At 39.1% G+C, this 27,012-nt stretch overlaps 1 protein-coding gene across 1 annotated transcript; it reads left to right on the forward strand.

Annotated features, from left to right (window-relative positions):
* Nucleotides 1-5,618: 5,618 nt before the first annotated feature.
* On the forward strand, nt 5,619-26,575 carry DHX36 (DEAH-box helicase 36; the record flags this gene model as incomplete). The annotated part of the gene is made up of 25 exons (XM_082003488.1): nt 5,619-5,810; nt 6,322-6,443; nt 7,263-7,464; nt 8,160-8,198; nt 9,471-9,641; nt 10,586-10,665; nt 11,666-11,740; nt 11,877-12,043; nt 12,626-12,707; nt 13,195-13,335; nt 15,148-15,250; nt 16,865-16,952; nt 17,828-17,883; nt 17,977-18,041; nt 18,555-18,698; nt 19,326-19,443; nt 20,063-20,161; nt 21,146-21,319; nt 21,621-21,707; nt 22,354-22,437; nt 22,542-22,641; nt 22,728-22,818; nt 24,448-24,568; nt 25,120-25,272; nt 26,295-26,575. The coding sequence occupies 25 exons, from the start codon at nt 5,619-5,621 to the stop codon at nt 26,478-26,480; spliced, it is 2,940 nt and encodes a 979-aa protein (XP_081859614.1). The 3' UTR covers nt 26,481-26,575.
* Nucleotides 26,576-27,012: the final 437 nt, after the last annotated feature.

Below are 27,012 nucleotides of genomic sequence, written 5' to 3' on the forward strand. Positions count from 1 at the left end.
CTAGTGTAGCTGGCAGATAGTTGCAGGAGTCCCACTGCTCACAGCAAGAACACTACTGTGTTCTCTGCCACGTATATTCTGTCAGTAAACCTGTCATCACCCCTCTTTGGATGGACCCTCATGCTTTAGATCTGAGTCAGGAGCTGAGGGTTACAACTGATTTGTGACTCCTTAGGAGAGGGGAAAGGAGCTATTCAAGGTGGACAAACTTAGAGAATGAGCTTAGACATCGACCTCAAGAGTGATCGGGCTACCTAAATTGGGTCCCAACCTGTATCACTCTCAGGAGGAGCCCGTCTCTCTACTGACTTACAAGGAACCTAGAACTAAGTCTAAAGCCAACCCCAAACCAGTGAATAGTCTAATTTATCTCAAATTCAGACAAGTCAAGACAGAAACAGTGAATGGAGTCCTCAAGTCTTACATTAAGTATGCTGCATATGCTCGAAATGCTACTGCATTTTGACTGAGTGCTCTTTTTCTGAGGCTTTGTCATTCATTTCAATGAAACAGAGGTAAATATACTCTAAGGACTTTCAGCAGTTTGATTAAAAATTATACTGCATCTTTAAGGAACAGATGTAATTTCCAGTGGTATGTGTGACAACATAATCATTTAGGTGTCTGCAGTGACCCTGTTTTCCACTCAGTGGGAACACGCAAGGGAAGATAAGCACAACCCTCTTCAAGATCCCTTTACAGGTTATGAACAGGCAAAGCAAAAGGGCCAAATACTGTCTATGTGCGCTCAGCATTTGATATGGAGGCACGAAAACAAGCAGGCGACTTGCCTTCTCACTTCACCAACATAAATCAGGCATGCCATTGCCATCAGTGGGGCTGTGCTGGTGTGACAGTGATGTAGCACTGAAGAAAATCAGGGTCGAAGACTGCAGGTTGCTGTGATAGAGATGGATCACTCTGCCAGGGTGCTTTCCGTGTGCTGCCTTTCCAAGGTGAAAACAAGGGCTCTCGTAAGACTGCCTTGAGGCTCCTAGTTCCACTAAGATGCTATGTTATATTTCAGGTTTAACAAGAAACTACAGTAGAAGGGACAATCAGTGGTAAGTCTATTGAATAAATCTATATCCATGATCTATGTACAGCAGAGAGATGCGTTCTGCTGTCTCTGAATATGAAGCTTTTCTTTTGTGTTCTGCAGAAGGAACGCAGAAGGTATCTTTATAGCAACAGACACACTCAATTCAGAAAAAGGTAGCAAAGTTGTGATGGAGGATGCAGTCCCATCACACCTTTGGTTTGGTCAGGTGTTCTGTTTTCCCTGGAAGACATTTGGACTATGTTAACAAGATTACGTGCTGATGTGTTAATCTCCGATGGGTATATTTACAAAAGGTTAAAATACGGAGGCATTAAAATTCTGCATAGCTGTGACCCAGAGCTTGACCTAATTGTAGAGCATTGTCTTGCTGCTGTAATAAAACATGTATTTTCTTTAATGAATCTGTAAATTTGATAATGTACAAGTGTCTTATTGTTTTATTTTTTGTTCTAAATGACTCACATCATTAAACAATTTGAAGTGTCTGAAAAGCCAAGTTGTAATTACTGAGTGGATATCAGTTCCCTGCACAAAGCACCAGAAAACTTGCTATTTGAGAAAATTTGTTCCTGGTTTGTTTATTCATGTAAGTGTTAAGATGTCTTAATTTACCATTTAATGAAATGTATTTGGGCATAATTTTTAAATCAATTCTTTTATAATAGTTTTTAAAGAAAAGATTTTTCTTCCTCCTCTGTTGTTTTTCCCGCCTGACCTTTTAATGTATTTCAGTGGCAGCTTGACATTTGAGGGCAAAGTGTTTGTCCGTGGCCCTTTGAAGGTGACTTGAAAGGGACCTCATCCTGTTCAGACACCACAGCAACCCACTGAAAAAAATCCCTTGGAAAATGTGACCTGAATCAGCATCTGGGCTTCCCCTGCTCTTAGGACGTGGGTTGTTGAATAACACCAAGGTTAGAAAACAAGACACTGGGAAATAATTTTTCAGATAATCTTTGGTAAGCAGTATATCCAATGGGTCAGAGTTTCCTTTCAGTGGCACTCACATACACTGAGAATAATATTACATTAACAGAGTTGCAAGAAAGAGAAATCTGTAATACGCAGGGCCAGGCCCAAGAATCCCAAATGCTTCTTGAAATAAAATACATACCTAGGTGCTGAAATGTAAATTTTCTATACTAATCTTGATAGAAAATGTATCTTACAATATCATACTATTTCAAAACACAGTAATTTCCTAAAAATAGTAAATGTTACCTATACATTATTTTACCTTTATAGGTTTGGGGTTGATGCATAGATTCTGGAACATGATTTCACTTCCCAGTATGTATCACTATAATGATTTTCAAGATGAGGGTTTGAGTGTTATGTTCTTCTCTCTTAATGAATTTTGCAGATTTATATGTCTCAGAGCAGAATAAATTCTGCTTTTCTAGACTCAACCAACAGCTGCTACAAGAATTACAATACCCATATCTGTATACTCCTGTATGTTGTACACTCTGTGTTTTAGAAAACAAACTATTTTTAAAGACCTTCAGTCCTTGCACAAGTAATTTTTCCTCACAGAGACAGTCCTACTGACTGCAGGACTGCTAGTGCGCAGGAGCAAGATTTTACTCAGTGGATTGAGAGCTGTAACGCGGGATCCTCTTTTATTGTGTCTCCTCCTCAGTGTTCACCTCACAAGGTTCATGTTTCCTCAAGGGGAATTTGACTTGAAGGAATCTCACTTCAAAGTGAAAGGAGAAAACTATCTTCTGTCCTCTTTGAGAGCGTGCCGCTGCGTAGAGCCCATTATGTGCAGATGCATTACTTACATCCTGAGAGTGTGCTACTGAGGTGGATGAAAACTGAATCTGAACAGTGGTTAAAAGGAGCTGAAAAGGCCCAGTAATATGCAAACCACTGAGATAATTTCAAGAAATATATCTTTTCATACATACTAGAAAATGATCTTTACGTGAATAGATGCACATTTATTTCCAACATCTAAATCTACAAATCTACTAAAGATATTTGAATTTGTAATGTTTTCTTTAGAATGTGTGGTTTTTTCACAGTGTTAAAAAGACATGGCTGAACTGCAGTAGCTACATGCGTGCATATGGAAATTTCCTCTTGCACTGAAACCCCTTTTATCTCAAATGTGTGCACTGCTTAGTTGTCTAAATACCCCATCGTGGAGAGATACTTGATGGAACAGAATAAATCTGTGAAGTCATCCGAGTGATTGAAGGTAACCCCAGAACATGTTTCTTCATTAATTTTAAGGAGATACAACAGGCAAAAACAGCTTTCTGAAAGCTTGCTTGGGCATGCGGAACCTAGCAGAGACGCAACGGTGTGTCTAAGTCAAGTGGCACCCAAGAGTGCGGCCAGGCACGTTGCTGACGGGGTACGTGCCGTAAGCCCTGGCTGGTGGTACGTGTTATGGATGGTCACCAGGGCCCTTTCATTCCAGGCTTCACTACTTTCAGATTAGCAGCAGACACGTCTCCCATCCTGCTATATTTAAATAACAGAACTGGAGATAATAATTGCCCCAATTTACGTTCACCTACAGGCTAAAGGCCGGGAAGGCAAGCTCGTTTGTGTGTGGGTGGTGGTGTGCCACTGACATGAAAGTTCATACCTGAGCAGCAGGATGTGTTTTCCCATCTAGTATCCTACCCCCTCTACCCTTTCAGATGGACTTGTGCCATTCTCCCATGTTTGGCCTGTATCGGTACACCAGTGACGAATCTCATCAGGGGATCTTCTAACATTTCTTAGATTTCTGAATAATTTATTTTTTGCTAATTTGCTTTGGCTCTTTTTTTACTCCCTAGTTGGTTGCCACTGAGAGACTTTCGAAGAATTCTATGACATTACTGTTAGTTTATGTCGGATGACGACTGCAAGAAGCCATGGAGCGTGCTTCCCTAGTGTGCATTAAGCTGCAGATGCAGGATAAGAAGAGGAGAAGTAAGGAAGAAGTATATTTCCTCCTAGATTTCTCATGTCTCTCCCACGCCCCTTCCTGTAAGTTGCCTTTTGGGTGATCTTCCTCAGTATCCTCCAGTCCTTGTACTCTCTTCTTGGTCCTCTCCTTTTCCCTGTTTTCTCTGGGTAACCTCACCCAAAGTTCAGCCACTGGCTGTGCTGATGACTCAGAGATCTTGCTCTCTGCTCCTTACGTGGCTCTGTATTCAAATTAAAATCCAAGCTTCTCTGAGATTTCCTCATACCTGAAACTGGGTATAGCTAAAAAAAGACCACGTGATGTTTCTTGCACAAACCCTCCTGTGCAAGACCGTGGCATGATGCTGTGCCGCTTTGCAGATGTATGGTTCAGCTCCGGGGGAGCTGGAGGGTCTGTACAGACGCTGCGGTGCCCCACGGATCTGGTCCGAGCATGGTGCGATTCCGTCCTGGGAGGAACGGGCCCCGTCGGCCAGATGCCACCTACTGCCACGGTCACGAGCAAGAGCTCCAGTGGCTGCCTTGCCTGGAGCACCGGCTCCGGAACCCGAGGTGACCTTGGGCAGAAGGCTGCGGAGGTACGCTAGGACAAGGTGTTGCGGCTTTGGTTTGCGTGCTTTACGGCCATGGAAATAAGCATTTTCTTAAGGATGAGAAAGGATAAGCCCAGAAGCAAAACAAGTGGCTACTTAAATGCATAAAGCATTTTGTTAGGGGAAAGGAAAAAAGAAAATGTAGATCTTTACCTTGAGCACCTAGTTCTTCGTTCTTTACATAGCCAGCTGCTGGGAGTTGTTGGACTAACTGTAGGTAAACTGTAGGCAGAGAGGAGGAAGTGGTTTCCTTTGAAAGAAGCAGTCCTTTACATGAAAGATGTACCTTTACATGGTATTTCAGAGATCTGAATGCTAGTAGTTTTTAAATGAATGTAAATCAAACCAACGAAGAAGAAAAGGCAAAAGTATAAAGAAGTGAGATTGAGGAAGCATTTATAGCTGCACAAAGGCATTCAAGGAAACAAAAAGAATGTTAATTAACTGTTGAAAGAGTAATAATACCGTGAATAATTTTATCTAATTTAAAAGGTTTAAGAGAACTTGGACAAAGTATGCCACATACAGCAGCGATCAGCCAGCAGACCCAGAACTGGAAGGTATTTTATTATGTACATTCCATTTGAAAAAGAAACGCTAGGAATACCCATCGGGTACACAGAAAGGGTAGCAACCCCGTACGTAGTGATGGATACCAACATTTAATGTTTCCTTAAAATCCTACCTGGAGCCTCAGAAGGGGAAATCAAAACTTAATCAACTTAAATTGAAACAAGAAGAGAGATTCGTGCAAGATGAACTTCACTGGCATCTTGCGGTGAATATCTTGCCGTGTTTAACCGCTGCTGTGCTTCACTCCCGGGCGCGCCTCCGGCAGCGCTTGCCATCGCAGCCCTGCGGGACGCCGGGCTGGTGGAGGTGCGGAGCGGAGGAGGGCGGGGCGGGACGCGAACCCGCGGCCCTCGGTGCGGGGCGTGCTGGCGCGGGGCGTGCTGGGGCGGGGCGGTGGGCGGAAGTGAGGCAGCGGATGAGGCGGGGGTGGCGGCCGTGGGTGCCGGCTGCCGGCGGCCATGAGCTACGAGCACCGCCGGGACTGGGGCCGCGGCCGCGGCGGCGATGGCGGCTCTTCCTCCTCCGCGGGGGGACACGGGGGCCGCGGCGGCGGCCGGGGGCGCCACCCCAGCCACCTCAAGGGCCGCGAGATCGGGCTGTGGTACGCGCGGAAGCAGGGCCAGAAGAGCAAGGAGACGGACCGGCAGCAGGTGAGGGGCGGCCGCGGCTCTGCCCCGCCGGCCCTTTGCGCGGGCAGGGGCACCAGCTGCGCTCCCTCCCCGCCGCCAGCTGTGACTGCGGGCGCTTCGTCCCGCTCCACAGCGCGGCGGGGAAGGAAGGCCGGGGCCAGCGGGGATGTCCCCGGCCTCAGCCGCCCTTTTCGGTCGGAGAGCACGGCCCTCGGCGACCGGGAGAGCGGGAGGGGCGAGGCTGTCGGGGAGAGCCCGGGCCTCGGGGAGAGCCCGGGCCTCGGGGCTGGCCCACTCTGCCCTTCGGCTCGGCTGCGGGTGCGCGGCTTAGGGAGGTTCAGCGTTTTGCCTGAAAGAGGTGTGCTGGTTTTTGCGCGGGGGAATGGCTCGCGAGGAGAAGCTCAGCGAGAAGGTTCTGATCACGCCAAAGAGTCTTGCTAGCTGGAGAATGGCACTGAGGTGTTAATCGTGTGGTGTCTGTAGATATGCTGAGATCGTGTTGATGAAAATTGTACTTTCTTTTTTTCACTAGAGAGCTGTTGTGCGTATGGATGAACGCAGGGAAGAGCAAATTGTGCAGCTGTTGAACACCGTCCAAACTAAAAATGAAAAAGAGCAAGAAGCCATGTCCTGGTGGTCTGGGGATGAAGACGGGTAAAGAGAAACAATTACTAATGCTTTTTTTTACTTTGAGTTGAACAAACTTTGCACAAACTGGTAGGAGGATATATAAGAAAATATTTATGTTTAGCGAGTGAATTAGGTTAACAAATATACTCCATTTTCTCTACGTGTATTGCCATACTGAAACAGATAGTTGTAATCGTTGCTGTAAAACTCTCTTCCAGATTATTGTTGCGTTTGGGGTGTTTTACTTAAAATCATAAAATGCTCTAAGTGATCTCCAGGCCTACTAGAGTAGATACATGGAATTTTTCAGCTCCCATGGCCTCTGGAATTACTCTTCTGGAGGTGGAATTTGACTTCATTTTTCAGTTATTGTACAGACTTGAGATGTTTTCTCAGCCTCCATGAAAGAGGGCCTGTTCTTAACACTTAAAAGACTTTAAGTAATAGCAGTGAAATGGGCAGTTGGGTGTGTTACTCTGAGTCCACTGAAATGAGGTGCTTGGGTCTCTGTTTTGCCAAATGATCCAGTTGCAGGGCAGTGGTTCTGACCGTGGGTTAAGCAGTAATTCTCTGGAGATGCTTTGGTGCTCTGTAAGCTTCATTTGATACAGAAGAACATGTTATATTTCTAGACAGTGATGTAAAATTTTTGATGGCTGGTAATTTTCAGACTTCAGTTGTTTTAATGGCATACGCCATATTCTCATCGGCTGATGGTCAAATAACTCATTGATGTAATGTCTCAAAAACAGATTTAAGGTTTGCCTTGAATGGTTCAGCATACCAGTGGCCAAGCACGTCTTGGATAGTCTTTGCAGTTTCTGTTCTCTGCACTTATTTCAGACCTACTGCAGAGCAGCCTGCAAAAGTGAAACCAGATGCTGAAAGAGCTCCTGTAAAGCAACGACCAGTCTTGGAAAAAACATTTCTTGATCAGGATGTGGAATATCTCTTCGAGAAAAATGAGCAGGATACTGATTTAGATGAGCAACTTAAAGAAGACTTAAGAAAGAAGAAATCTGATCCTAGATATATTGAAATGCAGGTGCTTTTCCATGTGTTAAGTAGAAAGCTTTTGGTTTGTGTTTTTTGTAAATTAAACTAACCAAAAAACATAACTTCCTGCAACTTATTTACTAGGAAGTTGTCATGATGTTACTTTGGCTAAAAATTACCTTCAGAATTTACAGCATGCATACGTACCAATAGGACAGCGATTAAAAAACAGACTTTCAGTCACAATTTCTGATTGCATAAAATCTAAAATTTTAAGCACATGCATTGTTTAGTTACTTTGGGGGGGTTGGTTTTTTTTTAATGGATTGTACCCCTGCATTTATGTCTAAAACTGAAAGCACAAAAATGGGCTCTGAAGGATTTGTCTCTTCAAAATATAGTTTATGTTGTTCTAATGGCCATATATAAAGTTCTCAAATAAAACAGTCTTACCATGAACAGGTGGTTCTCCCTTTGGTACAAGGCTCTAGTCTTGCAACTGTGTATACCTTCCTCTTCACGTACTGAACTGTTGGCTTTAAATAATTTTGCTAAATTTAATGAAACTGAAAACATGCATGGAATTAAACTTCTTTCTAGTGAGCCTGTGTTTATATACCTATTAGCTGAACAGTTTGTCATGTTATTTCTCAGTTTAGCCTAGATCGTAGATGAAATATCTTATACTACTTCAGTGTTGAAAATGCGTTTAAAGACATGCACTGTTACTTTCTGTTTCCTCAGAGATTCCGAGAGAAACTGCCTTCATATGGGATGAGACAGGTAAATGTGTACTTAATTTGAAAGAATGTGCGTTTCTGTTGCAAAATAAGAGAAAACAGTTGTGTAACTGGGACTAACAGGAAACGTTTGTTACCTTTTGTGAAGGTGATGAAGCCTCTCAGGTTCTGATACTGGGTTTGACTTCTTTCCAGAGCAGCTCAGGTTCACTGCCTCATGATATGTGTGAGGTTACTCTGGGGCTATACGCAGTTTATCAGTAGGGGCAGTGTTATTCATGGAAATGGTATTGAATGCTAGGTACATTTAAATAATCTTTGGGTTTGGGTTTTTTTTTAAAGTACAGGTCTTTTTCTCTTTCTCTGCCACTTAAAGTTCTAGGATGTTCCTAGTTGCTTGGATTTTTGTATAGAGTAATTGACCACTACATAAACTGTCATGCTTTCTTTTGCTTTTTTTTTTTCATATATATATATACATATATATGTAAAAAATTGTGGCCATTTGTTGAACGTTTGCCCAATTTCAAATTTAATGTAAATCCAGTTAAACCTTTTTCTTTTTTAATCACAGACTTAATGGCTGTTACTGCCATTAGTTTCCCAGTCAAAGTATAAGATCAGTGATAATATGGGTTATTATTAATTTATGTTAATTCTTCATTTGATGTTGCCTATATGAAATAGAAATTACCAGTATTCTGTTATGTTTTCTTTTGCAGGTTCAGTGAATGACTAGTGAGCTTCCTTTCTAAAGTTAATGTATTTGTCATAATGTGGGCCTTCCTGTTAGTGTTTGTTTCTTAAAATAGTTATATTCCCCTTTACAGTCCTTTGGATTGGGAGGTAGAGGCTGGGAGTGTAAGAAATCTGTTACTGTCGGTTTAAGGAATGTTAAAATATTGTACTGAATCTTCAGTTAGTACAGTCTTGCAGTGCAAAAGAAAATGCTTGTTTTCAGTCACCAAAGACATACAGAGGGCAAGTAGGAGGAAGAAAAGTTAAAAAATTTTTGTCAGACTTTCACTGTAGTTATTTTGTGTTGTTTTCATACACGGTCTTAAATGCGAATACTAGTTTTAAATACTTGATATGCTTTAAACCTTACACATGTGAAGTGTAAATGTGCAGAAATTACTTCTGTGTGGTTAAACTAAACTTTTTTCACTATTAAAAGAAACAGATGAGTGTCTGTTTCTTTAGTTGCTATGACACTTTTCTCAGTTCACTGCACAGTAGCAGAGAATTGTCAAAACCCTTCTAAATTTGTTTTGAATAATAACACAATAAATGTTTTCTCTTTGTTTGGAAACAGGAACTTGTAAACCTTATAAACAGTAATCGAGTAACTGTGATAAGTGGTGAAACTGGTTGTGGAAAGACAACCCAAGTTACACAGTTCATCCTGGATGATTACATAGAGCAAGGGAAAGGGTCTACATGCAGGATTGTTTGTACTCAGCCTAGGAGGATCAGTGCTATCTCCGTAAGTGCAGTTTTGACAAACTGAGTAACTTATTTCTCTCATTATTTTCTGCCCCCCCCCCCCCCCCCCCCCCCCCCCAGTAAATCTGAGGAAGAATGACTGCCTTACTCAGAATCGCTGAATGAAGATATGTTTCTTACTGGGCCTAGGATCCGTGGGCAAATTTATGAACTGAGTGTACAATCTGCTAGATTATTTGAAATTAAGAACTGAAAAAATTCCAAATGACCAGATGGGGTACTATGCACCTTTCAAAGAAACTGCTTTGCTGTCACATATACTCATATTAAATTTAAAGCTCAAGATAAGCATTGAGCCTGTAGCAGACAGTGAAGATGGCTTTTTGTGTGTTTTGTTTTCAGTTGTCTTGGATCTCGCAAGCAGCAATTTTGTTAATATACACTAATTTGATATTTCATAAGTTTGGATTGTTAATAAGTACTGGCACTGCAAGCCTCATTCTTCCCTGAATTTAGTAATGGTTTATATCTGATTTTAATGGATTTGGGCAGTGCAAATATGAATTAAGGTAAACACTAATATTGTGTCAGGCCCTTTAGAGGTATATTAAGGAGCAAGAAAGAATTTGGCTTTTAAGTACACAGTAATTACTCTTCTTGGTAGTTAAGTGTCAGTTGATCATAGACCCTTACTTCCAATAAGAAAAAATTCACCCTGCTGAAAGAGTAAGTGTATTGCTAATGCCTTATTGGTTGTGTTCCTTTGAAACTTGTCCTGGATCACAAACCTGTTCTGCGTTGCTGACAGGAAATACTGTTCTTGGAGGAGGAGAAAAAGTGATTTTTCAGTGTGTTTTTGTTGTTTACATAGCATCTTCGTTCTAAGTATTTCCTACCGATGAGTAGTTAAGTCATAGATCAGCCTTGTGGGATTTTTAAAATTCTTTTTTAACGTGCTATTTTGATTTTATTTATTTTTCGAAGGTGGCTGAGAGAGTCGCTGCTGAAAGGGCAGAGGCATGTGGTAGTGGCAAGAGTACAGGGTACCAGATTCGTCTACAGAGGTAAGAGAGGCTCCCTTGCCAGTTTTTGTGCATTCGTGTACAGTAGTATATATTGGTATTAAAGCAAGAAAATTTGAAAAGTAGTTCTTAACACAGATGACTGCTTTCATTCTGACATTTTCTCCGAAAGGAATTCCTGTGAATAGCTGGTGTAGGGAATAAGGCTTCTGAAATTCAGCAAAAAGTTTGAGTGCAATTATTGTTACACGTTGCACAAAATACAATGGCTAGCACCAAGTTGTACTTCATCTAGTAAGTCCTTTTTTCAGCTCTTCTAAAAGGATCTGCTATAGATAGAGATAAAACTGTCCCTAACCCATGAATTTCAAGGGAAAACAGGCATGCTAAAGGAGAGAATGCTATAAGCCATATTTCTAGGGAAAATTTTATATTTGCTACACGGATCTATTGAGTAATCCCACTGAGATCAGGTAATAAAGTTAGGTGTGCTGACAAGAGTTCGTAGACCTAGTGCCATAGAGAAAAAGGTATTACGTTTGGAGTCATCTATAATTTAAAAAAAAATACCTGAAATGTTACCAGCAAATAGTGGAATCTCAATTATCGTTGAGGAAAAACTGCTGGTGAGAGATGACAGCTTAGTCCTTTCAGCATTTTATTTTGAGTTTACTGAATATCATTTTTTCTTTACTATTTAATCAAGCATGTTACGCTGCTGTATGTTTAGCTGTCATCTGTGCTGAGCTTAGATAGCTGCAAGAATTTGGGGTCAGCAGATCAATGTGCAAATGATGAAAAATGATGTCTGGAAGGTCAGAGCTTCTGTCAAATTTCAAGTAGTTCATTCCCCTGTCAACAAAAATGCTGCAACTGTGGCCTTATTCCTTGTTCCACCAATTGAACTCTAAGTGAGGATGTTAGAGAATGAGGCATATTTCATAATGTCTATAATGACTATCTGCACTGTGATTTTTATGCTTTTAAAGTACTTTGTAAAATACAGAATAGAACTGAGGAATTCTTAATGTGTCTCTTTCAGTCGGTTACCAAGGAAACAAGGTTCAATTTTATACTGTACCACAGGAATTGTCCTACAGTGGCTCCAGTCAGATAAGTAAGTTTTCTTATTTAATAAGAAACTGAACACAATTATGAAATGACTTGACTACAGAGCTGTTTCTAACAGTCTCGTCTCTGTGTTTTTAATTTTGCTAAAAACAAATGTTTACCTTCCTGCTACTCTATTTTAGGCACTTGTCCAGCATTAGTCATGTAGTCCTTGATGAAATTCATGAAAGAAATCTTCAGTCAGATGTGTTAATGAGCATTATTAAAGATCTTTTGAATATTCGTTTGGATCTGAAAGTAATACTGATGAGTGCTACTTTAAATGCAGAGAAGTTCTCGGACTATTTTGGTAGGTGAAACGCTTCCTATGAATGTTCCTTGTAAGTAATTTAGGCTTCTGTGGTATAATGCAGTTCTCAAATTTTAGGATTGATTTTTATCAAAAGAGGTAATGACTTCAATTTTACAAATAGTTGCCTGCTGATGAAGATGCTTGTTTCCTTAGTTTCATCTCATCATGAGCATACATTGCTTCTGTATTTGCTTTTCAGACATATCATGGGAACTGTATCTCCAGAGTGTTTTCATATAAGATATTTACTAATATTTATTGTATCTTAGAAGTCTCAGTGTGAGTGGGCCACCAGAATGAAGCCTTTAGTTGTTCAGTCTTCCAGCTTTATCCTGCAGCTGGAAGCAGATGAACATGCTGGAGAACAATACGCTGCTTGCTACCTATGCTTTTTTTTATTCAGCAACTTCATTTGGAATTGAATTTAGCATCTTCCATGGGAATTTCAAAATAAACAGAAAGGCCCTATAGACTTGGCAACTATACTGCAAAAATAATGAAGAATGTTTATTCCCTCTGTTATTTCAATACAGTATTTTATTTGCTGTTTAAAAACTTGATTTATGCCTTCCTTGGCAGATAATTGCCCAATGATTCACATACCTGGGTTCACTTTCCCAGTGGTGGAGTATCTTCTTGAAGATGTAATTGAGAAGTTGAGGTAAGTGTATTTTCTGAAACACCATTATAGGTAATATTTTGGGTTTTTTTGCTTAGTATGCCTTTTCAAAGCTTACCTTGGTATAAATAACCTGTGGAAGAATTAGCTGTGTTTGTCAACAGAAAACCTTTCCAGGGAAGTTTAGTAGCTTTTACAGTAATTAAAAATGGCACATAGCTACCTGGAAACATTGGCTTGAGAAGGAAAAAAACTTGTCTCTCTTTTGGTGTAGTGAATTTTTAGGCTACTAAATCAAGCTAGTCGTTCTGTTTGTTCTCACTTTCTTTTCTGCTTGTTCTCATGCTTACTAGAGATGGTACCGGGTTTTTATAAGTAAGATTTCTTTCAGAAAAGAAATCTAAGAATCTTATTTACATGGTATAGCTAAAGCACAGCATATTGTCCATAGGTTGGAAAACTACCATGCAGCTGGCTTTAAGTTACTTTAGTTTCAAAATTTAGTTATGTTTGTTATTTAACTTTGAAGGTATACTCCAGAAAACACAGACCGTCGGCCACGGTGGAAGAAAGGCTTCATGCAAGGACATGTAAGCAGACCAGAAAAAGAAGAAAAAGAGGAAATCTACAGGGAACGATGGCCGGACTACTTAAGGCAGCTGCGGGGCAGGTTGTTCTCAAATTACTCTTTGCATTAAGTTTTTAGACACTTAACTGAGAAATGTAAATTAGTGCTGTATTCCGTTACTGTGCTTTTATCAGTTATGTGATACTTGCTCATGTGGAAAACAATAACGATGGAATTGCCAGTACAGTTGGCTGGCAACCATTGGAGTGCTTTAGAGTCATCACAGAGAATTCGCTTCCTTTGTGCAAACTGTAAGAGAACTTCCAGCTCCTGAGTCACTTGGTGTTGATGTTGCTGTTGTCCGTTACAGTCTTCAGCATAATGTTAGTGCTTCTTGAGCTTTGGTCTTTAGTTCTTCTAATGCCCCTCTGCCCCGCTCTGGGGAGACCCCTCTGTAGTGCTGCATCCAGCTCTGGAGCCCTCGGTGCAGGAGAGACATGGACCTGCTGGAGCGGGGCCAGAGGAGGCCCCAGTGATGCTCCAGGGCTGGAACAGCTCTGCTGGGAGGACAGGCTGGGAGAGCTGGGGGGGCTCAGCCTGGAGCAGAGAAGCTCCGGGGAGACCTTCCTGCAGCTGCCAGGGCTGAGAGGGGCTGAGGAGAAAGGTGGCGACAGACTTTTTTTAGCAGGGCCTGTAGCAATAGGACAAGGGGTAATGGTTTTAAACGAAAAGAGGGCAGATTTAGACTGGATCTAAGGAAGAAATTTTTCACAGAGTGATGAAACCCTGTCCCAGGTTGCCCAGAGAGGTGATGGATGCCTCATCCTTGGAAACATCCCGGGTCAGGTTGGACGGGGCTCTGAGCAACCTGCTCTGGTTGCAGAGGTCCCTGCTCACTGCAGGGGGTTGGACTAGATGGCCTTTAAAGGTCCCTTCCAACCCAAAGATTCTGTGATTATCTTCTGACTAATTCTCCCCTCCTTCGGTCTTTTTCTTTGAGAGAGGACTCACAATATTTTAGTCTCATAATCAGCAAAATATGCTGGTTTAAAAAAACAACAACAAAAACAAACAAAACCAAACCAGTAACTCCAACAAAACAAAAAAACCCCTACCACAACCTTCTCCTCAGAATATTTTAATATTCTTCTAGAGTGGTTTAAAACCAAGCTAAATAATTTTGCCTCTTGAGCACCTAGTAGACATTGTCCACTTGAAATATTCTTTTGACTGCCAACATTTGACTACTCTTTGGTAATCTGGAGGAGTTGATTAATTGGATGGCCTGACTGATTTATTTCAGGAACAGCATGTTCCTGGTTTTTTTCCTGTTTTATTTGTCCTGTGGATTTTGGGACTGTCTATATATCCAGCTTGGTAACAGTAATGAATATAGGTGGCTCAGTTTTATCTCTGGTTTGTTTTTGTTTTCCCCTAAGGGAAAAGTCCTCATAGCTGTATCTCTGTCTGGCCTATCCCATGCTCTGCTCATCCCACTTGCACTCCTCCTCCCCTTTCCCACCAGTTGCCCCAGTTGGCAATTGTTTCCATAATGGTAGCTTGGCTGAAAGATGAGATGCCTCCTGTGCTCATTGTGAGTGAGAGAGAAACTGAAGTGTAAACCCAGATTGTTTAGGTCCTAGCTAATCCATGAGGAGAGAGATCATGTAAATGCTTCAGATGCAGTTCAGTCATAACATGGTAATTCTTAAAATTACTATTCTAAACTGACAATAATCACACTAATTAAATCTCGAGAATACTTTGGAGGTACAGTAATTGAACAGACAAAAATAAATTGATCAGTAGTGGGTTACATAGATGTGTGATTGCAGAGCCTTACAACAGAAACATGAGTGCATGTCTTTGTATGTTAAGAAGTTACCAGTATGTACGCTCTTTCAATGCCTGTAGGTATTCAGCAAGTACCATAGATGCCTTGGAAATGATGGATGATGACAAGGTTGACCTTGACCTTATAGCAGCACTTATCAGACACATCGTTTTGGAAGAAGAGGTACGCTTCTGTCTCCTGTCATCACATTCTAATGATGTGCCTGAATTGTTGTCAGTGCCTGTTGGGAATGTCAGAGCTGATAGTTATTTTGGCTTATCATACAGGTATAAAGAAGAATAATTTTTTGGTTTGCTCTTCTCAGAAGTAATCTAACAGCTTTAAATACCTAATTACTATTTAAGCCCTGAGTTTAATATGTGGTTCATTGCAGTGTTTATTGAAGTGATGGGATAGAATCCATGTTTAAAGGGGAGCACACATCTAAGAGTTTTCTTGAATAGGGTTCTGGGTATTAATGAGAGCCATGTACATAAGAAACTTGGAAAACTTACAAATACTTCTTATATGCTTGTTTATAGTCCCTTCTGAGCAAGGGATAAAAAAGAGCCTGAATTCTTTCACCTGTAGTAGGGATTATCCCGCAAATAAAACAAGATAGAGACTGGAAGGTTTGGGTGCCATTTGGATTCACATTGCTGCATTTTTTGTTTTGGATAAACATTTAAATAAGCTTTCAAATTAATTATACTCCTTTAGGTATTTCATGGAAAGTCAGATAATTAAAAATTTAAATTTAAACTTTTAGTTCTTTCTGTGGCTGCGTATGTGTTTGTCAAAGGTAGTATTCTTTGTAGTCTGTAGTAAAAGTTAGGTTTTGTGAAATAGCTGTAGAAAACTGTCTGAAAATCTCTTTAGTGTACAACTAAATCTCCATTCTTAATTCCACAGCTATGGGAGGGAGAGGGCAAGAGCAGTACTTAAAGTTGATGTTTGCTGCCTTGTATCTATGTTGTGCAGATGGCTTTAATGGTTTTTCTGCCTGAGTAGAAATAATCTAAATATGACTTAGATGCTGTGGAGACTGAATTTTTATACAGCCTAGCGAAAGTCTATCCGCGTTTACCAAACACACAGCTAAGAGACTCTTCTAACTTTCTGCGTGTCAAAATTAGTAGTTAATACAGCTGCATTAATAGTTATCCCCAAAGGTGCCTTACCTTGTTATTTAGTAATAACTTTATCAGAGTATTAGTATTGGAAGGATCCTGTGCCTGAAGCAGTGGCAAACATGAAGTAAGAATAACTTCTGTTACGGTAGGTATAATGTATGTAGATTGTCATAACCTGGAGTTACAGATTTGTTTCCGTGTTCAAAAACATCTGTGGAAGAGCTGACACCTTGGCTGCTTCCTTAAAGAGAATTTTTATTATTAAAAATATTAAATAATATTTCAGTTGATAGATCATTTAAGCTGTGGATAATGAGGATGAGTTGCTGTGTCGCATTTTGTTCTTCCTGTGTTGAAAATTATATACTAGTTTCTCTGTTTTATTTGCAGCTCAAATTCTTCTAGTGTTGCAATGGCTGTATTTAAAACACTGCAGGGGAAAAATGTTTAAAATCAAATTTTTATTTATTACATTCAGATAATACATGTAGGTAACTTTTTTAAATGGAAAACAGTCTTACAAACATTGTTCCAAATTTGAGTCAATAAAGTTTCAAATATCAGCTCTCCAACATATATGTATCATTGTGCAAGTAGCTGGTTCTTCACACAGTGCGTAATTTATTCTTACCTCTTTTCCCTTCTCTCCCTCTTTTATATATAGGATGGTGCGATTCTAGTGTTTCTCCCAGGCTGGGACAACATTAGCACTTTGCATGATCTCTTGATGTCACAAGTGATGTTTAAGTCAGGTAAAAACAAAATTCTAAATGGAAATTGTAACAGTAGCGTTAGTGACAAACTCTTTATTTTTGCATGTGGTTGTGGGTATTGGACTGGATTATTTTTTTCTCTCGTCTCTCCTCTCAAAATTATTACAGTGTGTTCAGCACTTTTTTTGCATTTCTGTGGTATCTTTCATCTGCTAATGGTAATAATTTGTTTTTATCAGTGTAGGAGTGAACAATCTGAAAAAGAATCTGACCTGCATCTTTTTCCTTTTGTCCTTCCTTGTAGCTATGATAACTTCCATCCAAAACTAACACTCTTCATTCTGTGTTCATGTCCTCTTTTGATTCTTCAGCGGCTTCTGTCTACTGCTTTGCTGATAGTTCTTTCCAATACCATTTATTCCTAGAAGCTTTTTTAATAGGAGACTAAAATACCCTATCCCTGTCTGATGCACTTTAATTTGTCCTGTTTGCATAACTCATATTTTCATCTAACTGTGCTCTTGACTATTTAGATAGTTGTCTTACAGTTCATGTTGCATACATTCCATAAATAAAGAATTTCAATTTATTGAAAGATTGAGGAGAGTGTCAGTTTATTATTAAACTTGAGCAATTATGAAATAATTTGATAATTTAAAAATGAAATCTAAATTACTGTACGTAACTTCATATATTTTCTTAAACTTGTCAAGTCATTGGAGCATAATAAAAAAATTCCTTTATACCTTTTTACTTTAGAATTTGCCATTATGATATACATATAGCTGTGAAATCAGAATAAGAAGCAGTAGACTGACTTGCAGCATATTTTCTCTATTCTGCATAGTTAATTTTCCTGTAAAATTAAAGTTTCTATGCTTATACCATATCTCTTACTGCTTTTTAATTTTCAGATAGGTTTATTATCATACCTTTACATTCATTGATGCCTACTGTTAACCAGACTCAGGTATGCCTTTGTAATATTTCATAACTACAAAAAAAAAAATTAAGCACATGTTTGGTTTTGGCAAACATATAAATGGGCCATGGATAATTACAGGTTTTTAAGAAGACCCCGCCAGGAGTAAGGAAAATCGTGATTGCTACCAACATTGCAGAGACTAGGTAAATAGCTAGCTATACAGATCAAAAAAAGCAATACATTTAACAAAATAAATTGATAATTTAAAATATAAATCTGTTTAATGTTTCCAGAAATATATGGTTTTGTGTTTGTATCATTCATTTATAATGCTTCATCTCTAGAAATGTTTATAGACTAAACAGGAGTTTTGCTTTAATTGTTTCAAACCATTAAAATGTGGATGTTACTCTAATGAGTCACCTCTATACATGATAAATCTGAGCTGTCTATCCTCTCTGCAGACTTTATACCCCCATGTGGTGACTTTTGCCAGACTGAGGAGAATAAATCGAGCTCTTTATTGAACTGCTTAGCAATGTAATTCTTAATGAAATTCCAAACACAGTTTTGTGGGGTTTTTTTTTTTTTTTGTCGGCTCACCATTTGGGAGGGGATAAAGAGAGGCTAAACCCCTTTAAAATCCTAGGTCAAGTTTGCAAAGATGAAAAGTTGCATTTTTTCTCTCTTTTTTTTTCTTTTTTTTTTTAAAACAGCATTACAATAGATGACGTCGTGTTTGTTATAGATGGTGGAAAAATAAAGGAAACTCACTTCGACACACAGAACAACATTAGCACAATGGCAGCAGAGTGGGTTAGTAAAGCTAATGCCAAGCAGAGGAAAGGTCGAGCAGGAAGGTAAGAAGGGGGATAGTTAGAGTTTTGTTTCCATCAGTCTTGGAGCACATGCGTGCTGAAGATACTACTTTACTATGTTCAGAAGCAGATGCTAGCACAACTGTCTCTTGTTCTTATGGAAAGAATGATTTCTTTGTCTTTCTAGGAAACTGATTAACTTGTGCTGCATTTAACTCATGAGTTTCCCTCCTCCTTACAGAAGAATAAGTCCTGCATTTTTTTTTTTATTTTTATTGGTAGTGTTTGCCTTCATAGCCTCATAAATCAGGTGTGATACACTAAAGTGAAAATTGCCTATAAATTAATATCACTTAACTACATAGCAATTTTTAAAAAATTTCTCTCCTGAAAATATATTGTGGAATATTTTCTGTCATGTTCAGACTTACAGTTCTTTTCCGGTCTCTTGATTACTCCTTTTGAGCAGTTGGTAGGAGTTTTCGGTGTTCTGCGTGCCTTTTTTCCTCTTGATGGGTCTGTGTTTCAGAAGGCTGAAACGGTTTTTACAATGGAATGCACTTCAGTTCTAATTCCTTGAGGTGTTTTGGAAAGCTTTTTATAAACAAACACAACCATAATGTCACAGTATCATAGGCAAAAAAATACAGTTGTTTACTTTAATTCCAGAGTTCAGCCAGGCCACTGTTACCATCTGTACAATGGACTGCGTGCTAGCCTTCTGGATGATTATCAGTTACCAGAGATCTTGAGGACACCTTTGGAAGAACTCTGTTTACAAATCAAGGTAAAGATAGGAATCTTTAAACATATTTATTATCTACTTTTCCATTGGAATAAGAGATTGAGTTAATGCAACTGTGAGCCTAGGGTTGTCTTCAAGTCAAAGTTCTGTTACACTGTAAGTACAATATATTTAGCTAATAATTGCAGCGATTTTTGCAAAATGCATACTTGTATCTAGATGCATCAAACCCAGGAAAAATAAGATTGTCTAGTATAAATAAAAGCTGATGTCTGTTAGCACAGATTTGGACTGTGCTTCCCCCCTCTGCCTCCAAATATTCAGAGTAGCTTCAGTGAGAATGCCAGTGAGTCAAGGGATATGTCGTCTTAATTTTACTAAAAAGTAGTTTTAGAACTGAGTTTCCTTTTTGGCAATTTGTATTGAATTCCTAATGCATGCATAAGGAATACCATGTGTGTGCATACCGAATGAAGAATAGATCCTTATGTTTCATCATTAATACATCTTTATTTTTCTCCTTAGCTCTTCTTACTCAGTGAAATTCTAACTCAAGCTGTGAATTACTCACACTTTTTACATTAGTGTGGTTACTGCTTACTGATTTTTAGGTAGCCATCTTTCTCCAATTGCTGCAGGTTTTTGTTTTGTTTTCTTTCAGATTCTAAAGCTTGGTGGAATTGCTTATTTTCTGAGCAAACTAATGGATCCACCATCTCGTGATGCTGTAATGTTGGCCATAAATCATCTAATGGAGCTGGTAAGGTATTGCTTAATGTGCATGCAAGGGAAAATCTGTTTAGAACACGTTACTGCTTTGTTATCAGACAATTCTGATTGTACAGGTCTAGACATTTGCAACCCCTTATCGTATTGTGCAGACCCTTTATACATCTTCACTGAACAGACGAAAGAATTTCACATTGTACATGATGTTTATGGGCTGCATAGAGTAGTGCCCGAGGAACTTTCTAAATGACTCAGAACATATACATGCACCTCGCATTTAAGTTGCCTACAGATACTTAATTAACTCACTGCTTCCGTACCACCCTGCTCATGGTTGCATCCAACGAAGCCTTCCTATCCTAGTCAGATCAGTGAAGAGATACTTTGAGATATTTTTTCCGTGGGCAAATAAGGCTTATAGGAGAAAGATCTTGTATGTCATTGCCCCTTTGGATGCTGGGGAAGGAGAGATTAATGACATGTTCGTACTGCTGACTTCTTGCTCTAGTATCGTTTGTACAAATCAGTTGTAGCAATAAATTGAAACTTCCGATTTAGATGAAGGGCAGTATTTAGACTGATGGCATGATTCTATAAGTGTTTTGATAAAATTCAGCCATACATTTTGTATGACAATGCTGTATAGTAGCAAAGGGTAAATAAAAACAGAAGTGATATTTAGGGTAAGGTACAAGTCTAAAAATAACCTTGATATTAGGAAGACACTGAAGTGTTAGTAATTCTTCATACTTTCATCCAGGAAGACACTGAGCCCTATTAAACCGCTTGAAACGCAATTAAAGATGGTTGCCATTTTCTTGGGTCTAATTGAACATTTCTATTTCTCCATAACTTTCTTGATCACTTTCCTACCATACCTTATTACAGCTAGCTGTGTTCTCCGGCTATTAGGCTTTTCTTTGTTCTGTAGGTATGCTAAGGTCTATTTCAAGGAAATTCTCCCCATTTCCAACACTGCGTTTATTCTTTTTTCCTTTTTTTTTTTTCCTGACAGAATGCTTTGGACAGACAAGAAGAACTGACTCCACTAGGTGTCCATTTAGCACGATTACCAGTTGAACCGCATATTGGAAAAATGATCCTCTTTGGCGCTTTATTCTGCTGCTTGGATCCAGTACTTACAATTGCAGCTAGCCTCAGCTTCAAAGACCCTTTTGTCATTCCTCTGGTAAAGTTTCTAAAAGGAGAATTATGCATAAGATTCTTAAGAATTTCAGAAGGATATTGGGACTAACTGAGATGTTATAGTTTAAAAACACATTAATCTTATTTTCATGTTAATTACATTTTTATTAGTAAAAGATTGCCTTCACATACTATGAAGTATTGTCTTTGCCTACAGAATATTGGAAGTAACTTTAATTTTCATGTATGTAGCATACAAAGTATTGCTGTATAGCTCTATCTTAATTAGGAAGAGAGAATGGCATGTCAGTCATGAATATTTTATAGGTTCTAATTATTCTTAGGGCAAAGAGAAAGTAGCAGATGCAAGAAGAAAGGAACTGTCAAAGAACACTAAAAGTGATCATCTAACTGTGGTGAATGCTTTCACGGTAGGCATGTTTTAATGGTTTGTTTTTTTCTTCTAGAATTTTGAGTAATTATTCTAAGGAAGAAACTGATTGGTTTATGCTCTTGAAGTCTTTCTTGGCTTCTACAGAAACATAAAACCAAATGAGTTTTTGCCCTTCTAGTGTGGAGGAATCTTGTCTTCAGGCTCAATAACCTAATTTCTTGTGGATAAGTCTATGAAAGAGACAAAGAAAACCTAATGTTTTAGTAGCCTTGCTGAAGTCATTAATTCTTGTCCTTCCAGCCTCTACAAGAGGCTGAAGCTGACTTCAAAGTGTTGGGAGATTTAGCTGTATCGTGTGATACAGATGAAGGGGAGAAGGTGAGAAGAAGGGGAAACAAGTGGCCCTGAATGCAGTCTCTATCCTGGACTGTTAACGGTAACAAATGAAGTCCTGGCAAACTTAGCTAGATTTCACTCCTCACCATGGAAGAAGTTTTTTCAAAGGTTGTAACGTTGTGTTTTTCTACTCTGTGCTGCATATATATAAAAATGAAGATATCAAAGGATTTACTTTCTCCCTTCTAGAGAAAAATGTTGCTTGTTGACCTCCAGTTTTTGCTGTCCTTAATTTTTTAGTATGTGTTCACTTACAAATGCCTTTGAACTATGGTTTTAATTCTTAGGGTTGGGAAGAGACTCGGCGTCGTGGTTTCAGAACTGAGAAAGACTATTGCTGGGAGTATTTCCTGTCTTCAAATACGCTCCAGGTAACATCCTGATGGTTTCAGAAAGAGGATTGTGTCTGTGCAGAAGAAGGGAGAGGAGCCTTTTGGCACAGCATCATTCTGGGACCATTTTTGTTGTTTCCTAGATGCTGCATAACATGAAAGGACAGTTTGCTGAGCATCTCCTTGCAGCTGGGTTTGTGAATAGCAGAGACCCCAAGGATCCCAAATCTAATACCAACTCAGGTAAGTAGTGGAAGGAAATGGAACATTTCTGATAGCTGGAATCTCAGTTTGCAGAACTGCGTTATTTACTTTGCCGTCTTCTACAGATAACGAGAAGTTGCTCAAAGCAGTGATCTGTGCTGGTTTATATCCAAAAGTTGCGAAGATCCGTCCAAGCTTCAGCAAAAAGAGAAAAATGTAAGGGTTTGGTTTAATGTTGGTTTGTATTCGAGTTGTTTTCTATACTAGGTAGTTTGGCAAGGTGAAGCAATGGCTTGAGTGCATGAATGAATCCCTGTATAGCTCAGTCATGGGTGTGGAGTTACAGAGGAGAGCATGGGATTGTTGATCTTTAATTTGTTTAACAGTCAGATACCTGCTAGTCTGTGAAATAGTCTGTGTGACCTTATCATGCTGTGGATAATGTTACAATATACCAACAACAGTGCTGCTAAGAGAGTCCTACCATCATCTTTGATCTACAGCAGCAGTTGAAACACTATCCTTTCTTACTATTCGGCAACATAGAGTCCAGAAATTCCAGTCTTTTGATTTATCACTACTTACAATATAAGACTACTTACTCTTAACTGTTACTGTTATATAGTAACAGTATACTCGTGAAGACATCTTTCTTCATGGACCTGACTTAAGACAGAATGAAGGGCTGAACATTTGGATCAATTTTTCTGGGAGTGTAATGTCAAAACAGCAAGCTAGGAGCAATCATTATGCCTATAACTAAAAAAAACCCACAAACACCCCAGAAAAAAACCCAAGTGATTATTTCTATGAAGGAGTAAGATAGTCAAAATTGTACTTTAGATTGTATAATTTAGACCCATATGTAGCAGACACTGCTAGTCGGTTGATACTCCTTTTTAAGCAGTCCAGTGTGCTCAAGTCACCTGAAGGATGCAGTAAGTTTGCAAACCTGATGCAAGTTACTGTGTCGCTGTGCCTTTGCCACGCGGTGGAGCTAGGTGTAAGCCAGATGCCGAGGAAGGCTGTTTTACAGTCCACTAAGCGAGATGTGTTACACTAACCCCTTTGCTGGAGAGGCTCTCCCACCTGCTGTCTCTGTTCCAAACATTGAATTCTGTCTTTTGCAAAATCCATCTTCACTCAGGGAGTAGAGAGTTCCGTGATCTACACCAAGCGAATTACATCTCTGAGATGCGGGAAGGAGGAGAACAGCTGTGCTTCATATATATTGTGCTGGGTTTCTGCTTTTTATTGTTTGATGGCATTATTGTGTTAGAAGGGAAATGTGATTTTGGGTAGTAAGTGTAGCCAAAGCAGTTGATGGTTATCCCTTGAGTCAGGTTTGTTCAAAGGCACATGGTACAAATAGAGCTGCACCACTCCAGACTGGTCAACAGTCGTGTAGCTAGTCCCTTGTTCCACACTGACACCGCTTAACACTGAGCAAAGAATTTGGATATAAAAATTCCTCACTGTGGTTTTTCCAAGAAGTTGCTTGAAACTTGGTTTATGTAACCAAATTCAGTAACTCCTTCATTTGGAAACAGAATGCTAGTTGTTCTTTCTACTTGAGAGAATGACAGGGGTTTCTAAGGGTGTAAAATTGACAAAGAATTCAAACTTCTTAAAGGCAGAGAGAGACATGTCTAAAAGTTCATATAGTAGATTCAATTGTAATCTATTGGGAAAGGAATTAAAGTTTCTTTGAATGTCCTTGTAGTTTCAGAGTTCACTATGCTAGTAGAGAATTGGAGGAGGTTTTTAACTTGGGACATGATTGTGCTAAACTTTCAAGATCTTACTTCAATCCTAAAATGAAAACTTTTGTTGTTTTCTTTTAAGGGTGAAAGTTTGCACCAAGACAGATGGAACAGTTAATATTCATCCTAAATCGGTTAATGTGGAAGAAACAGAATTCCATTATAACTGGCTTGTGTACCATTTGAAGATGAGAACTAGCAGCGTATGTGAAGGGTTTATATTTGTGTAATTTATTTTTGTAGCTCTTTAATAAGGTTGAATCAAGGTTGAAAGGGGATGTGAACAGTGCCTTTGTTTGAAGCCTTCCTGTCTTGCATCATTCCTTTTACATGCCATCAGATTGTGTTCTTTGTGATACTGATGGTATTTTTCCAGAAGTACTACCTTCTGTTTTTTTTTTTTTTAGTTGGGTTGGTTCTTTGAGGGATTGGAGTTTTTTAAGCTTCTGGCAATAACAGGTGTAAATTTTGTTTGGTTTTGGTTTTTTTAGTTCAATCCAGTGTAACATTTCTGAACATGCTGAATTTTTTTTTTCCCTCTGATTGTGATGGAGTAGTTGATTTCACCACTTTGTGTGAAGGACTGTATTTGGGACCATTTTTCCTCCTATTCAATCTGATTTCATGTAACTTTTCCAACTGAGTTACTTTATATGTCTCCCAAATTTATGAATGACTCTAATCTTTGGGAATTCTGTTACGAGTTTGAGGGTTACTGATGTCACTTAGGGTGATTGGAAATTCTGTCTTGCAGATTTACTTGTATGATTGTACAGAGGTCTCTCCATACTGTCTCTTGTTCTTTGGAGGAGATATATCCATTCAGAAGGATAAAGATCAGGATACCATTGCTGTGGATGAATGGATTGTTTTCCAGTCTCCAGCAAGAATAGCGCACTTAGTGAAGGTGACTATGTTTAATAATAATGTATATGGAAGACTTAGTGTAATGCTGATTCTTCCTAGAGATTTCTATATTCAATATTACTGTGTACCTACTGATTTATCACTGTAGGGAGATGATAATGTTTTAAATGTATTCCCAGTAAGCAGTTCAAGTACATGAAGTAAACAAGAGACCTACTGAAGGTGTGTAGATGAATGCAAGTTAAAATGCAGCAGTAAAAATAACATTCTGAACAATCTGTATCACATGGTAAACTGGGCAGAAGTAGACAGTAATGTACTCCCTTATGTTTGGCCTCAGGAGCAGGCACCCCAATTTATTTTTTTGTTTCCAGTGTTATAGCTTGACTAAAGAGAATGAGGCTGTGTGCCTCTTCAGGCATCAGGAATATAGCAGTGATGTTGAGCCTATGCTGAAAAAATCATGGAGATATTGAAAAACTGTAGAAGCTTCAGAGAAGAGTCATAGAGTGGATCTAAAGGACTTATAAACATGTTTTACAGTGAGCGGTTTGAAGAGATTAATCTCCGTCCAGTTTTGTGTAGCAAAAGCTGTGGGATGACTCGATCATGAAATGTCCACATGGATATGGAAACATGAGGATGGGGCTCTTCAGCTAGCAGTAATAAGTTCCAGTGGAAGGAGGAGCTGAATAGAGCTCTGTTTAATATTAGATCCTAGAAATCATATCTGACTCTTTTTTTTTTTTTTTTTAAACCCAAATATTCTTAATCCTGAAATAGTCAGCTAATGGATGTATAGGCTGTTAAAGGCCATCACGTCCAGAGATGGTCATCTGTCATAAAAGGTGAAACTGCTAGTTTTTGAGAAGCAGCTTTTGATCCTGAAGATAGCAATGTTGAAATTAATTGATGGGAGAACAGCGGGTGTAAAGGTTAGGAGAATGGAGAGCCCAAGGGATTTGAACTTACTGTAATAATGTTGTTGTGTGTAGGTCTAATTGCCAGTCTCTTTTCTGTTTTCTTTTTTTTTTTCTTCCTTCATTCCAACAAACTTTCCAGAATTTAAGGCAAGAGCTCGATGATCTTCTACAAGAAAAAATAGAAAACCCACATCCTGTGGACTGGAATGATATTAAATCCAGGGATACAGCAGTCCTGACAGCTATTATAGACTTAATCACAACACAGGAGAATGAAAGTGCCAGAAACTATGCTCCACGATTCCAGAGTGAACGCTACAGTTGACATACTTTCATCTGTATTGATAAAGCCAACATATTCACCTCTTTTGTTTTGCTTTTTTATAGCATTTATTTAGCTAGAGGAAAAAATTTTTTAGGGTAAGCTGGTAATTCCCTCATACTGAAGAGCAGTTATTTCAGAATAGTTGGTATTATCTGTATATGCATGGTATTCTGTGTTCAGTGTAGCTTTTTTAATAAGAGAAAATGCAATGCTAGCAATGGTAGTTGATGTATGGTTCTTGTCCTGCTGTAGCTTTTTTTTAACCCATCAGGTAACAGATAGATATTCAAAAAAACTGCTAAAATACTGCTTAATAATACTTAAACTGTTCTTGCTACTGCTAGAAACATCTCAAAAGACTCTTTTTAATTGGGGGTGGTGAGTAATTATACTTACTGTGTTATTCCAGCTGTGCAGCAGTCTTCTCACCAATACTTCCACAGAAGGTAATTATAGCTTAATTAAACTAAACTTGAAAACACTTGTTAAATTTGTACTGTGGGAGGAAACAACCTTCAGAAATACTCCCTTC

This window comes from Phaethon aethereus, assembly GCF_964289735.1.
Source record: "Phaethon aethereus genome assembly, chromosome: 9".
Lineage (NCBI taxonomy): Eukaryota > Metazoa > Chordata > Aves > Phaethontiformes > Phaethontidae > Phaethon > Phaethon aethereus.